The sequence below is a fragment of the Mesoplodon densirostris genome, chromosome 7, assembly GCF_025265405.1.
Source record: "Mesoplodon densirostris isolate mMesDen1 chromosome 7, mMesDen1 primary haplotype, whole genome shotgun sequence".
Lineage (NCBI taxonomy): Eukaryota > Metazoa > Chordata > Mammalia > Artiodactyla > Ziphiidae > Mesoplodon > Mesoplodon densirostris.
Window position 1 is genome coordinate 104037794 of NC_082667.1, and position 16488 is coordinate 104054281.

Below are 16488 nucleotides of genomic sequence, written 5' to 3' on the forward strand. Positions count from 1 at the left end.
TACAAATACATGTTTCTTCCAAGTAAGTTCTTAATATCTTGTGGTAGGCCAATAGTACATAATAGAATTTAATGGCATGCCTTTCCTTTATTAGAAAATTAACAGCTTATAACATTTAGTTATCTGGCTTTAGGATGGTGCCTGAGGAGTTTGATGGTAATGAGAAGAGAAGAAGTAGAAAGAAAAATGTGTGCATGAAATAAAGACCAGCTCTTTTAAGTGTAAAACAAATATTGGACTTGAGGGTGCAATCGTTCAAAATCACAAGTTTGAGTTTTGGTATGCTCGCTCTGAACTGAAAAGTACCAATCAGCATGTTCAGATAAGAGTACACAGATTCTCTATTTGTACATTCTCCAACTCCATCCCAGCCAAGGAGTGAGTCTTAGGAAACTGACTTTCACTCCTTGAGTCATAAATTTGCTTTTGATTGTCACATCTCTATAGATAGAAATTTAGGAACCACATCATTTCATGATATTAAATTTATTTCTATAATTAAAAACTAGTTTTTAAGAAATTTGGGAGTGTAAACCAGTTATTCAAGCTTAATTGGGGTATTTTATAAAATTATTTTCAGTAAAAGGTCTGTTTCAGTGGTTTAAAAAGCCAACTTGAAAGCTCAATATACAAAGAAAATACCTAAACATGAGGGAATGGGATGTTGGAGAGGGGGGTCCTAGAGCTCTGACCACTCTGTTCCTCTTCTATGGTCTCTGAGGTGTTTCAGTAGTCCCTTTAAAAATCACAGCTCAAACCAAGGTAAATGATTCCAAGAGTTCTCAATATTTACCATTATATTTCATGTATTTTAATAAAAAATTCTTTGGGAGAAACATAAGGCATACAGGTGTCTTTATTGGGGGTGTGCCAAAAGATGAGTTATTGGTTTCAGAATACAAATGAACTTATTGACAAAATAGAGCAGATCAATCAGAATAAAATATTTTTCTTAAAAAAATTAGGGGAACAAAACTGCATTAACTTTTTTTCTCTCCATCCTAGAAATTACATAGCTGACTGTATTTCACAGTAGCTGACCCATGTGAATACAGGACAAGCTATGGCTCTCACCTGAAAGTGGCCACGAAGTTCACTGTGGGCCAGCCTAAGACAAAGGATTTCAGGGCATTGGTGTTGCCTTCTCCAACTTCATCCACACAGCTTGCTGTCCACATGTCACTTAATTTTATTTTATTTTTTATCTTAAAGTTGTTGTTATATCTAGAAAGATAAAAACCAGACAGGATTTTTTGTTATTCTGTTTCTTAAATTTTATAAGAACTTCTATACTTGTGATAAGAGGACAGTTTTCACTAATCATGGGCAAAGAATGTCTTATTCATTTTTCTTACCTTCAGTGCCTACCACAGTAAATTGTAATGTTTGGCTACCTTAGCCCAAAAAGGCCGTTGAAACATTTGGTGTATTGGTCCTCATGCCTGCATTTATGGCAGCAAATAGCCATAAACTGGCAACTTTATTTTTCTATACGTTGAGCATTGCATTTGGATCAAAAACCTAATTTTAAACTTACTGCTGTTATAAAAAATTAATTTTTTTTTTTTTTTTTTTTTTTTTTTTTTTTTTTTTGCTGTATGCGGGCCTCTCACTGTTGTGGCCCCTCCCATTGCGGAGCACAGGCTCCGGACACGCAGGCTCAGTGGCCATGGCTCACGGGCCCAGCTGCTCTGCGGCACGTGGGATCTTCCCGGACTGGGGCACAAACCTGTTTCCCCTGCATCGGCAGGCGGACTCTCAACCACTGCGCCACCAGGGAAGCCCAAAATTAATTCTTTTATTATTTACAACTTGCTTATTTCCAAAAATATTTGAGTGGCTGAATAAAACATTAAACATTATTTATTAAAATATTTATAAAATTTTCACTTTATATGCACTAAAAGATATAAACTGGAATTAATTAGAGAAATTTACAATGCACTTCCAACTGAGTGGTCATGATTTTCTAGTCTTTAGAAGCAAAGATTATTTTAAATTTCCTTTTTAAACCATTTCCCCTTATATTTTGGCTAAAATTGAAAAAACTGTAGCTTAAAAATAGACCCTAAACTAAGCTGAAAAAAAAAAGATGCCAGGAAGTATTATATTTAAGTAGAGTTGATACAATTAATATTTATCTCTGGGTACAGAGAAGGTGATTTACTTTTAAGCTGGCAATGAAATTGCTTTTTGACAATTTCTATCTAATCCCCCTTACAACCCTGATATTGACACTATCATATCTCTTGACCTAGTTTACAGATTTAATGCTCATAATGGACCTGAGACTTAAATAGTTAGAAGGCACTGGTAAGGATAAAGATAATGCCCAGGGAAACCTCGGTACTTCCTATTATTCAGAGACATTTATGGAAACATTAAAAGCTAAAATGAAATCAAAGATGCTTCATATGGAAGTATCCCTAAAACTCCTCATGGAACATTTAAAGCTAAAATTCTTCAGTAGGATTTATAAAATATAAAGGGATTTTTCAGGAACTATGCATGAAGAATAATCTAGATTCAAAGCCTCATCTATGCTTCCTGTAGGGCACACAATGTTAAGTACAATAGAAAAGTGCCTTGAGGCACAATGCCTTCATTCTATATTTCATTTCAGTATTTTTCACCCTATTGCTATAAATCATTCGATTTTTTAAAAAGTAAAATCCTACTTTTTTTTTTCTTTTAAAAATCTTATTTCTTGATGGCAGCTATCTAGGTAATATAAAACTGAAACTATGAATCTTTTCCAAGGAAAAGTACGTTTCCATATCTGTTCTCATACATTTTGAATTTTTTAATGCAGACCTCTCTTTATATTAGATACTTCAAATACCATGTGGGAACTTGTATACCTATTGATTTGGAAAAAGCCATTCCAACAATTCCTTCCCTAGATCAATAAAGTACCAAGATTTCCACCTCATTATACAAAAAACAAGGAACTGTCCAAAAGTGTAAACAATACTTTCTAATGGTCAATATTTATTGAGAACTTACCATTTGCCAGTCACTGTTAACACTTTACACGTATTGTTAAGTTTAATCCTCAAACATTTTAGAGATGAGGAAAAGTTGCCACAGGGAGGTTAAGTAATTTGCCAAAAGCCAAACAGCTTAACTAGCAGAGCTAGAATCCGAACCTGAGCAGGGTTGACTCTTGAGCTTGTTTATGCTCATAACCATTAGGTATCTATAAAAAGCCCTGGATATAGCCATTCTTACAAAGCACCTGGAGGTGACTTTGTATCCATGAACTTTCCTTCAGCTTTACTATCTTAAGACTTACTTTTTCAAATCTCCTCACCTACAAGGCTTTCTGATGGAACTGTTTATTTTGGAAGTAGGGGAGAAATCTCATGAACATTTATGTCCATAAAGCTGGAGGTACTAGTTTAAAAATATTTAAAACAAGTGTTCTGATAAAGCTTTATATTAAGATGGATAGTATTAGGGTCACAGTGTGTATCTTCAGATTTTTCACTCTCAATTTCCAACAGTATTAGACAATTCCAATGGAAATTTAAAAGTATGAATTCCAGTGAACTGTTGAAATACACAGGATTCTAGAGAGATATCCCTCCATTCTAAGATGGAGATGGTCTATTAAATACGTTTTGGGGTAGAGAGTATGGTATATTCCACAAGTATCTGATGGTAATTCTACTGGTAATGAATTAATAATCAGAACTTTTTTTTCTCCTCATCTTTTTGACCTACACAGAATTCATCATTACTTCCCTATTTGTTTAGGAAATAAAATATGAGAATAGTGATGGCTTAAGAGGGTATGAAATAACTACTTTCATTTCCTTTTAGTAAATTCCAAATAGGTGCTCTATGGCTATTAACAGAGATAATATCAGCTTCTTTCTAAATACTCTGATGCTCATAAACGTTGTTTTAAAAAAATGTAAAGCCCTAATTCTATAGGAAAAATAACTTTTAATTCAGCTTTCTAATGAATATCAAAAGTGGTCCCTAAGGTCGCATCCAGCTTTAATACTTGTTCTAATTCAGTATGGAAAAGAATTGACAATAAACTCAAAACAAGTTTAGGCAAACATTGTCAACATTCAGCATAAAATGGAGCAAATAAAATACCTTAGCCAAAGAAAGAAAGACTTTGGGCTTTCGTTGTTCTTCTTTATCTAACTCCTTTAGATGGTGGGTTAGGTTGTTTATTTGAGATTTTCCTTGTTCCCTGAGGAAGGCCTGTATTGCTATAAACTTCCCTCTCAGAACCACTCTAGCTGCATATCATAAACTCTGAAGTGTTCTGTTTCCACTTTCATCTGTCTCAAGGTATATTCTGATTTCTTCTTTGATTTTTTCATTGACCCATTGGTTTTTCTGTAGCATTGTTTAGTCTCCACATGTTTGTGACTTTCCCATTTTTCTTTTTGTAATTGATTTCCAGTTTCATACAGTTGTGAGTGGAAGATGCTTGATATAATTTCTATCCTGTTAAATTTGATGACACTTGTTTTCTGGCCTAGTATGTGATCCATCCTGGAGAATGTTCCATGTACACCTGAAAAGAATGTGTATTCTGCTGGGTTTGGTTGGAGTGTGCTGTAGCTATCTATTAAGTCCACCTGGTCTATTATGCCATTTAAGACCACTGTTGCCTTAATGATTTTCTGTCTGGATGATCTGTTCATTGATGTAAGTGGGGTGCTCACATCCCCTACTATTATTGTATTATTGTCAGTTTCTCCCTTTTAACATTTTCTCTCTTTTAACATTTGCTTGATATATTTAGATGCTCCTGTACTGGGTGCATGTATGTCAATGAGTATAATACCTCTTCTTGTATTGATCCCTTTATCCTTTCCTATTGCCCATCTTTGTCTTTTCTTATAGCCTTTGCTTTAAAGTCTACTTTATCTGATATGAGTATTGCTACTCCAGCTTTCTTGTCTTTTCCATTTGCATGAAATATCTTTTTCCATCCCCTCACTTTCAGTCTGTATGTGTCTTTAGCTGTGAAGTAAGTCTCCTGTAGGCAGTATATAGATGGATCTTGGATTTTTTAATACAATCAACGTTTTTTGATATATTTTTTCCAATGACATTTAAAGTGATTATTGATAGGTACTCTTATTGCCATTTTGTTATTGGTTTTCTAGTGTTTTTGTTTTCCTCTCTGTTCCTTTTTTTCTTCTGTTTCCTTTTTTCTCGTGGTTTCATGATTTTCTTTAGTGGAATGTTTGTGTTCCTTTCTTTTTAGTTTTTGTGTATCTATTGTAGGTTTTTTTTATTTGTGATTACCATGGGGTTCACATATGTTGACATATATCTACTTGTTTTAAACTGAGAGTCATTTAAGTCCAAACACATTCTAAAAAAATCTACATTTTTTCTTCTTTCCCCCACATTTTGTGTTTTTGATGTCCTATTTCACAAGTTCATATTTATCCCTTAACTGTTTATTTTAGTTATAGTTGATTTTTATAATCTTTGTCCTTTAAACTTCATACTGTCTTATTTAAGTCATTGATCCTCAGCCTTTACTGTATATTTTCTTTTATTAGTTGTATGTTTCCTTTTCTGTAATTTGTTACTTCTTGTTGTAGCCTTTTCTTTTCTACTAAGAGAAGACTCTTAAACATGTTTTAGGGTCAAGTTAGTATTGATGAGCTCTTTTAGTTCTTGCTTGTCTGAGAAGTTCTTTATCTCTCCTTCAATTCTGAATGAAAACCTTGCTAGGTAGAGTAACCTAGGTTGTAGGTTTTTCCCTCTCAGCACTTTTAATATATCATGCCATTCTGTTCTAGCCTGCAAAGTTTCTGTAGAAAAATCAGCTGATTGCCTTATGGGGGTTTCCTTGTACATGACACTTTGTTTTTCCCTTGCTACCTTTAGAAGTCTCTCTATCTTTAACTTTTGCCGTTTTAATGTGGTATGTTTTGGTGTGGGTCTCTTTGGTTTCATCTTGTTTGGGACTCTCTATGGTTCCTGCACCTAGTTATCTGTTTCCTTCTTCAGGTTTGGGAAGTTTTCAGCCATAATGTCCACAAATACCTTTTTGGCCTGTTTCTCTCTCTCTTCTCCTCTGGAACCAGTATAATACAAATGTTAGTATGCTTGATGTTGTCCTACATTTTCTTTTTGATTAGTGATTTTCATTATTCTATCTTGTAGAACACTTATGCATTCTTTTGTATTATCTAGTCTTTTAATTCCTTCTAGAGTGTTTTTCATTTCAGTTATTGTATTCTTAAGCTCTGACGGGTACTTTTTATATTTTCTAGTTCCTTGTCAAAATTCTCGCTGTGTTCATCTATTCTTTTCCCAAGTTCAATTAGCTTTTTTATTACTACTACTTTGAACTCTTTATCTGGTAAGTTATTTATCTGTTTCATTAGTTGTTTTTCAGGTTTTTTTCTTGTTCTTTTGTTTGAAACAAATTCTTCTTTCTTCTCATTTTGTTTAACTTTCTCTGTCTCTGTGAAATTAGGTGAATACTTACCTATCCCAGTCTTGAAGCAGTGTCCTTGTGTGGGAGTATTCCTATTCAAGTATGTGTGTTCTCAGTGGCTTTGGTGGGAGAGCTGGATCTGAATTGAGCGTGGGTCATATCTTCTCCCACGGTGTGCTGGCAGCTATCACCTTGGTGAGAGGTAGGGCTGGAGACAGAGGCCTAGAGCCAGAGCCAGGTGTAAACTAAGTTTCTCTTATGTTCAGTAGCTATCACCACCCTATTTGTGGCAGGGTCAGGTCCATACTGTTGGAGCAGAAGCCCTAAGGGTCAGATACGAGCTGGTTCTTTTCCTCTAAGTATGCACTCTCCCCTCTCCCAGCCATGGTACCTTCACCCCAGAGGGGAGTAGCAATGCAGCAAGAGGGATTTGGAGCAGGCACCTGGTGCAGCTAAAGCACACACTGAGATGGCTCCAGCATGTCAGTCAGAGCTTCAGACAGCCCCTGATCTGCTGCCCTCTGTGAGTGCCAGCAATAAACATCCTTGCTGCATTTAACTGCAGTGCTAGGTCTAAGCTGGCTCCATCCCCTGCAAGTGCACACTTGTCTCGGCAACATTAGCCTTCATCCTAGTTGGTAATTGCGCCAGAGTTAGAGGCGAGGCTGGGGTGTTCACTATTGTCAGAGCCCTGGGCAGTTTTAATCTGCTTCCTCTGCCTTGTTTTGGGAGTAAGAAAGAGTGTGTCCATTTCTTCATGGGTGGAGTCTCGGTTTCTTACAGCCCTCCTGTCAGTCAGTGGTTTTCAAACCAACTAAGGGGACTTGTCTTCCCAGTGCTGGCTGGGGTGCCCAATATGTGGTTCAAACCCCTCACTCCCCAGGGAGGATCTGCAAGCCCATGATATTTCCCTCCTCTTCTCTTCCCTTCCTAGGGATGTGAGTCCTGACTTGATTGCTTCTCCTCCCTTCCTTCCTGACTCCCTGTGGATCTTTCTTTACAGCCTTGATTGCCGGAAGAGTCTTTCTGCCAGTCTCCAGTTTGTTTTTAGTGAGAATTTATTTTCATGTAGATGTACTTCTGATGTGTTTTTGGGGAGAGGTGAGCTCAGCATCCTCCTACTCCACAATCTTGATCTCCTCCCCACCCGCATCTTATTTGTGACATGGCATAACTTAGGTGTGAGGGTACGGATAGTAGAAAAAAGTTTACTCTTCTCTAGTGACAAAAAATCTCTTGATGAGATTGGATTTGTTAAACTACTCTTTTATGATGTTTCATAAACAGTGAGAATGGGGGATGGAGCAAGTTATAACTATTGTGTTCTAGGTTGGATGATAACTGCACTGGCATTTAGTGTTGAGCGAAAAGTGAATTCTTTTGGTTACCTCTAAAGTATATTCCAAATATGTCTGCGTCCTTCCTTTAACCGCCATTTCCCCAGATAAAGCCTTCATTATATCTCATCGGGACTACTACAATAACCTCCTGTCCAGTGGCCTTGCTTCTACTCTTTTCTGTCCTCTAATCCATTACATATCATATCCAGAACAATATTTTAAAAATATGTACATTATTCTACTCCCTTAATTAAAACCATTTGGAATAAAATCCAAACTCCTATCATAGCCTTTGTGGTACCCATCCTCCAAGATGGCCCCCAATGATCCTGGCTTCCTAATACTCACACTTGTGTAGTTCCCTTCCAATTGTACCAAGGATGATCTGTGTGGCCAATAGCCTACATCAGAAATGATGGTATGCTACTTTCAAAATTAGGCTATAAAAGACTGCAGCTTCTATTTTAGGTGTTCTCTCCCTTTAATACTCTCTTCCTCACTCTCTTGGATCTTTCACTTTGAAGGAAACAATACCACGTTACAAGCAGACCTGTGGAGAAACTTACATGGAGAAGAACTCTGGAAAGCAGCCATTGTAGAACTGAGGCCTGCCAGGATCCACATAGTGATCTGGGAAGTTTCAAGATTCTCTCCAGTTAAGCTCTGACATGACTATAACCCTGGTTCAAAAGCTTGACTGCAACCTCATGAGGGCCCCTGAGCCAGAACCACTAGCTAAGCCATTCCCAGGTTCCTGACTCAGAGAAAATGTATAAGATGTTTGTAGTCATAAACTGTTATGTTTTGGGGTAATCTGTTATACAGCAATAGATAATTAATAGATAATTAATGCAGCCCACAATGGTCCTGATAACTTGATCCTTGTCTATTTCTCCAATCTCAATTTATATTACTCTCTTCCTGCTTATTATGCTGGCCTTCTTTTAACTCCTCCAAAGGGCCAAACTTTCCCTACCACCCTTATACCTGCTGTTCCCTCTGCCTAGAATACCCATCTTACTAATATCTGCATGGCTAGTTGTTTTTCATTCTTCCTTGATTTCCACCCCCCCCGTCTATACCTACCTAACATATATCCCATATTTCACTTCACCATATTTTCTTCACAGCATTAAGCACAATTTGTCATTTCTCCCTACACACATTAGAATGAAAGCAGGGACTGTACCCATCACATTCTTCACTGTATCCCCTTTATTTATTCAGAGCATGGCAGAGAGCGGGACTTAAATGAACACTTGTTGAATGAATAAATATGTGAAACATCTTTTCAAAACCAAATCAAAACAAAACAAAACAAACATAAAACTCACTTCAGATATTAGTTATGGTAACAGAGGCCAGATATTCTTACAGTGAACATTGAATAGAAAGGTAACCTTTGTTGGTGGAAATGCAATTTTATAATGATAACCAGGAGAGAGTGTCCACTATACCTACTTGATTTTGGCCACGATAAACAGATCATTGAACAGGAAAAGATGTCGCTCCTGCCTCTGCAGACCTCTTTTCAGTTCTACCCGGCCATCAATTAGCAGAGTCCTATTGGAGCACAAAAATGATGACAGAAATGCACATGTGTCCACGCTAGCAGAAGGACTTTCCCTGTAACAGATCAAACACCAGAGATCTTTAGTCAAATGATCAAATATAGGATTGAGTTTCTACAAAAAATTATAGGTTAAATTTGGTCAAGAAATATAAAACTCTCTATTTTTTTTAATGCAATGGCATAGTTTTCTAACAGGTCCCTCAGTCTGTCTCCACATGGTGGTCCTTAATATTTTATTATAAAATTTTTTAAACAACAAGCAAAATTAAAAGTTTTACAATAAACTTATGTTTATTATATATGTATATCCCAACTAGATTCTACCAGTAAAATTTTACTGTACTTGCTTTATCAGATACCTATCTAACTCTCTCTCAATTAACCCATTCTATTTTTGACATTTCAGTAAAAACTGCATACAGCAGTACATTTCCCCCTAAATACTTCAGCATGCATATCATGTACAATGAAATGCACAATTCTTAGCTGTATATTTTCTGAATTTTGAAAAACATATTCACTTGTGTAATTTAAACCCTTATCAAGATATAGAACATTATCATCACTTCAAAAAATTTCCTCTTATCCCTTTTCAGTTGTTATATTAATTAGATGAAGACGGCCTCTATGTATTGGCTCAAGTTGTTTATCTCTTTGTTGCAGGCTGAGATCCATTAGCTCCAAAGTCTGCTGGAACTAAACTAACATTTTTATACACCTAATTATTTAAAAAATAACCCAAAACAAGCAGATTTTTAACCATTTTATAGCTTGCCTGCTTTGTATACTCCACAAAACTACACCCAACACCTGCTAGCCATTGATAAGACAGAGCCTTGTGGTTATAAGACCCAAGTCACTACTGCCTTTGGAGCTCTCTGACCTAGACTCCCCACCATGCTGCTGAGCAACATCATTTAGACAGGTAATCTCCAGAGCCACCCACTCCAATCTCCTTCACCTCAGGAATTCCCTTGCCCTCCTCCTTTTTTGGATGGTGGTCCTTTGGCCATAAACTGCTAGATTGTCTCATGCTGTAAGGGACTTCCTGTCTTATGCAAACCTGTCCAAGGGTCATAGTTTTTTCATTGATCAGCCCCCAAGTCCCTCAAATTCCTTTCAACCATCAATCCCTTCTCCATCAACCCTAAGGCAACCATTATTATGATTTTTCTTCCCACTGAAGATTAGTTTTGCCTATTCTAGAATTTCATATTAACAAAACCTTAGTATGTACTCTTTTAGTGTAAGACATTTCTTACTCAGCATGTTTTTATTACGTTTATTAGTAATCCATTCCTTTATATTGATGAACAGTATTCCACTGTATAAATATATCAGTTTGCTTATTCATTCTCCTACTGATGGACACGTGGGCTCTCTCCAGTATTTAGCTATTATGACTAAAACTGCTATTAAACTTCTATTGGTCTTTTTTATGATCTATGTTTACATTTTTCTTGGAGAAATATCTCACAGTGGAACTGCTGGGTCACAGAATTGTTGTCATGTTTATTTTTAGAAAAAAACTACCAGTAAGTTTCCCAAAGTGGTTGTACCAATTTATATTTTCAACAATAGTAAAGGATAATTCTAGGTACTTCACAACCATATCAACATTTGCATTATCAATCTTTTAAATTTTGGCCATTCTAGTGTATATATACTAGTGTCTCATTAAGATTTTAATTTGCATTTCCCTGATGACTAATAATGTTGAACACTCATGTTCTTATTGGTTATTTGTATATATTAATTTGTGTACTGTCTCCAAATATTTTGCCTACTTAAAAAGGTTGTGTTATGTATCTTTTTATTATTTAGTTGTAGGAATTTTTTATATATCCTGGATCTATCTATCTATCTATCTCCTGATATACATATATACACACACATATACACATATACACATACATACCTATACACATATACATATATACACATATATATATTATCTCTGTCAAATGTTTTGCAAATATTTTCTCCCAGTCTGTGATTTGCCTGTACATTTCTTAAAACTTAAAAAGTTTTTAATTTTGATGAAGTCTAATTTATCACTTTTAAAATGGTATTTGTTTTCTGTGTCCTTTCTAAGAAATCTTTGCCTACCCCAAGTCATGAAGATACTCTCCTATGTTTTCCACTAAAATCTGTATGATTTTAGTTTTTACATCTAAGTCTATGGTCTGTCTTAAATTAATTTTGGTTTATGGTATAAGGTAAGGGCTAAGCTTCATTTTGTTTTTCTATATGAATACCATATTGTTCTAGCACCATATGCACAAAAGGTTTTCCTTTCCTCAGTGGATTGCTTTGGTACCTTTGTTGAAAATCACGTGACTGTAAGATCATGGGTCTATTTCCAGGCTGTCTATTCTGTTTCACTGATCTTTTTAAGAATTAATCTATGCCAGAACCACATTGCCTTATTATTCTATCTTTACAGTAAATCATGAAATTAGGTAGTATAAATCTACCAACTTTTTCTTTTTTAAAATTGCTTTGGATAATCTATGTCTCCTATATTCACATACACATTTTTGAGATTAACGAAGATGAAGAACACTGTAGAGAAAACACATTGTGGCTGAGGAAGAAGAGATGAGTGCAGCTTCAAATATATTGAGTGTGAAATTACCAGGGGACTAGGTGACATGGGGAGATAAGGCAGGCAGCCAGCACTTAAAAGAGATGTCATATTTGTTATCATACAAAGGCAGTTGCATAAATAATACTATGGGAATGACTAGAACTGCCCAAAGGGGTAAAGAATAAGAAAAAAGGCAGAAACACATCCCTGAAAAAAATGTAATCTGAAGGGGTGAAGAAAGGAGGAGAAACTGTGAACAAGATGGAGAGTAGTGTATAGAGCAGCAGGAAAAGAAGAATAAAAAGCAGTGGTGGTCTGTAGTACTGAAACTGGTGAACGGGATAACAAGTTGAAGACTGAGAAGATGTCTGGGAAAAAAGTCATCAGTTGTTCATTAAGACCTTCAACAAAGCAGTTCCAGGAAAATGGTAAGGGCAGAACTCAAACGATCTAGGGTTTGAGGTGAGGAGTGAAAAGAATAGTGAAGAATTAAAGGCAGTAAATCTGGTTATTTTTCAACAGCTGAACACTAGAAGGTGACTTTAAGAGGAAAAGGAGGAAGAAGAGAGAAACAATACTTAAGCCCTGAAGGTAGGTATCATCCCTCATTTCACAGATTTGGAAGCTGATGTTCATAGCAGTTAAAACACACTGCTATTAAGTGGAGGGGACTTACAAGTTAAGTATGTTCAAAACACTTACTTTAAAAAATTCCATGTAGCCTTTCAAAAGGAAAAGAACTTCATTCATACCGACTCAGATTCCTCCTCCACCCATGGCAGTTGAGCTCAGTAGTTTAGGACTTGATGGGGGTAGGAGAGGGTGTGGGCTAATCTAAGACGTTTTCCAAAGTAGTGTGACATGGTGAGTTATTTTGGCTGCCTCAGTTTCCTCATTGTAAAGTAAGGCAGTTGGAGTAGAAGGTCTTTAAATTCCTTTTATAATTTGTATATGTGACTAACTATATTAACATGTACTCAAAAGGTGGAATTAAGATTACTGATGAGAGAGGTTGGGCCAGGCCAAGACAGCAGAGGAGAAAGACCTTGAGCTCACCTCCTCTCACAAACATACCAAAATCACAGCTATATGCAGAACAACCCTCACTGAAAAAGACCAGAACCTATCAGAAAAGATCTTCTACAACTAAGGACATAAAGAAGGAACCACAACGAGATAGGTAGGAGGGGTGGACTCGTGATATAGTGAAGTCACATACCCTAGGGTGGGTGACTCACAAACAGAAAAATAATTACATTGCAGAGGTCCTCCCACTGGAGTGAGAGCTCTGAGCTGCACATCAGGTTCCCCAGCCCAGGGGTCTTGTACCAGGAAGACAAGCCCCCAGAGCATTTGACACTGAAGGCAGCAGGGCTTAATTTCGGGAGCCCCACAGGACTGGGGGGAAATAGAGACTTTGCTCTTAAAGGGTGCACCCAAAATCTCACATGAACCAGGACCCAGGGCAAAAGCAGTAATTTGATAGAAGCCTGGGACAGACCTATCTGCTGGTCTTGGAGAGTCCCCCAGACAGGCAGGGGATGGGTGGCTGTGGCTCACCCTGGGGAAATAGACACTGGCGGCAACCATTCTTGGAAGCTTCTTCTACTATGTGGAAGCTGGTGCTTGCAGGTGACATTGTAGGATGCTCCCTCTAGCTCATTAGTGCCAAGATATAGCCTCAACAGCCTGTAGGTGCCAGTGCTGGGATGCCTCAGGCCAAGCAACTAACTGGGTGGGGACAAAGTTCCACCCATCAGCAGACAGGCTGCCTGAAGTCATCCTGAGTCCACAGCCACCTCTAGACATGCCTCTAGACATGGCCCTGCACACCAGAAGGTCCTGGACACAGCTCCATTCACCATTGGGCAGGCAACATCTCTGGAAGACCCTGGGTCCCCCACTGCCCTATAGGAAGCCTGCACTAACCTCTAGACCAGTCTGACCCACCAGGGGGCAGACAGAAGTAAACCACTATCCTGCAGCCTATGGTACCCGGCTTGCTCACAGCAGGCCAGACCTTGCTGTGAGACCAGCTGGGCCTCAGCCCTGCCCACTAGCAGGCTGGCATAAGCTCTGAGACACCCTGGACCCCATACCCAACTCTATCAGGAAACCCTCCCCCAACCAGTGACCTGACACCAACTCTGGGATCCCTGGGCTCTGAAACCAGCTTCCAGGATGCAGCCCTGACTGGCAATCATCCAGCATGAACCCCAGGACCTGGCTTCACCTACCAGTGGGTGGGCAATAGCCCTGGAGTCTTCTGGACCCTGACTCTGCAAACCAGTGAGGTAGCATAAGCACCGGGGCCTCCTGGGGTTCGACAGTTAGCCACTTTGTGACCCAGTCCCAACAACCAGTGGCTGGCAGCCTCTGCACAAGGTAAGATCCTGGGCCATCCAAGCTTCCAGACCATCTACATAGTCAGCCTGCCACAACAGAAGGATAGATGTAGCCTTCATAGGGGGAACTTCTAGAGCATATAGATTAGGTGATGAGAGGGGAGTGTGCTACTGGAACACATAGGACATACCCTACAAAAGGCAACTTCTCCAAGGTTAGGAATCATAACCAATCTACCAGATACATAAAAATAGAGCAACTTAGGCAAAATGAGGTGACAGAGGAAAATGTTCCAGACAAAGGAACAAGATAAAAACTGCAGGAGAAGAATTAAGTGAAGTGAAGATAGGAAATCTACATGAGAAGAAGTTTAGGGTAGTGACTGTAAAGGTGATCAAAGAACTTGGGAATAGAATGGATGCACAGAGTGAGAAGTCAGAAGTTTTTAACAAAGAGTTAGAAAATTTAAAGAACACCCAAACAGAGATGAAGAATACAATAACTGAAATGAAAAATACACTAGAAAGAATCAACAGTAGACTAAATCATACAGAAGAATGAATCAGCAAGCTAGTATCCAGGGTAGTGGAAACCACTGATGCTGAACAGCAAAAAGAATGAAAAGGAATAAGGACAGTTTGAGAGCTCTAGGACAATATCTAGTGCATCAATATTCCCAATACAGGGATCCCAGAAGGACAAGAGAGAGTGAAAGGATCAGAGAACATATTTTGAAGACACAAAAATGGAAAACTTCCCTAAGTTGAGAAAAGAAACAATCTCATACAGAATCAACCCAAAGAGGACAAAGCCAAAACACACTGTTATTAAAATGTCTAAAAATAAAGATAGACTACTTATGAAAAGCAGCAAGGGAAAAGCAACAACTTACCTACAAAGGAACTCTCAGAAGGCAATCAGCTGACTTTTCAGCAGAAAATCTGCAGGCCAGAAGGAAGTGACATGATATATTTTCAATGATGAAAGAGAAAAACCTACAAACATGAAATCTCTACCCAGCAAGGCTCTCCTTCAGATTTGGAGGAGAGATCAAAAGTTTTACAGAGAAGTAAGAGGTAAGAGTTCAGCACCACAAAACCAACATAATAAAAAATGTTAAAGTGATTTCTCTAAACAGAAAAGGCCACAACTAGAAATATGAAAATTATGAAAGGAAAAATCTCATTGGTAATGGCAAATATACAGTAAAGGTAGTAGGCCAACCACATATAAATCTAGTAGGAAGGTTAAAGGGCAAAAGTAGTAAAATCATCTATATACACAGCAAGTAGTTAAGGGATACACAAAAGGATGTAAAATATGCTGTCACAAACAGTAAACACAGGGGGCAGGTAAAAATGCAAGGTTGTTAAACTGCTTTTAAACTTGAGATCAGCAACTTTAAATAATTGTGTATACACACACACACACACACGTGGCTACATAAAAGCCTCATGGTAACAACAAACCAACAATCTATAATAGATATACACAAAAAAAGAAAAAGGAATCCAAACATAACACTAAAGACAGTCATCAAATCACAAGAGAAGAGAATAAAAGAAGAAAGAAAAAAAGACCTACAATAGCAACCCCAAAACAAGTAACAAAATGGCAACAAGAACATACATATCAATAATTACCTTAAATGTACATGGACTAAATTCTACAATCAAAACACAGAGTAATTGAATGGACACAAAAAACCAGACCTAAATATGTGCTGCCTACAAGAGACTTGCTTCAGATCTGAAGACACACACAGACTGAAAGTGAAGGTATGAAAAAAGATATTCCATGCAAATGGAAATCAAAAGAAAGTAATGTAAGCATTGCTACCTTATATCAGACAAAAGAGATTATATAGTAAAGGCTGTTAAAGAAGGACACTACATGATGATGAAGGGATCAATCCAAGAAGATAGAACAATTGTAAATATATATGCATCCAACATTGGTGCACCTAAGCACATAAAGCAAATGTTAACGGGCATAAAGGAAGAAATCGACAGTAACACAATAATAATAGGGTGCTTTGACACACCACTTATATCAATGGACAAATCATCCAGAAAGAAAATCAATAAGGAACACTAACCTTAAATGACACATTAGAGCAGAAGAACTTAATTGATGCATGTAAAGCATTCTATCTGAAAGCAGCAGAATACATGTTCTTTTCAAGTGCACACAGAATGTTCTCCAGGAT

At 37.6% G+C, this 16488-nt stretch overlaps 1 protein-coding gene across 2 annotated transcripts in view; it reads right to left on the bottom strand.

The window, feature by feature from the left end:
- The window catches only part of ARHGAP20 (Rho GTPase activating protein 20), a 147796-nt gene that overhangs the window by 50842 nt on the left and 80466 nt on the right, over positions 1-16488 (bottom strand). The window contains exons 3-4 of one of the 2 annotated variants that reach the window (XM_060103448.1): positions 9232-9333; positions 1075-1224 (exon numbers count right to left, since the gene is read on the bottom strand). In XM_060103448.1, coding sequence (XP_059959431.1) covers positions 1075-1224; positions 9232-9333 — 252 coding nt within the window. Of the gene's footprint in view, positions 1-1074; positions 1225-9231; positions 9397-16488 lie in introns of both variants that reach the window. The other variant, XM_060103447.1, reaches the window with a different exon arrangement.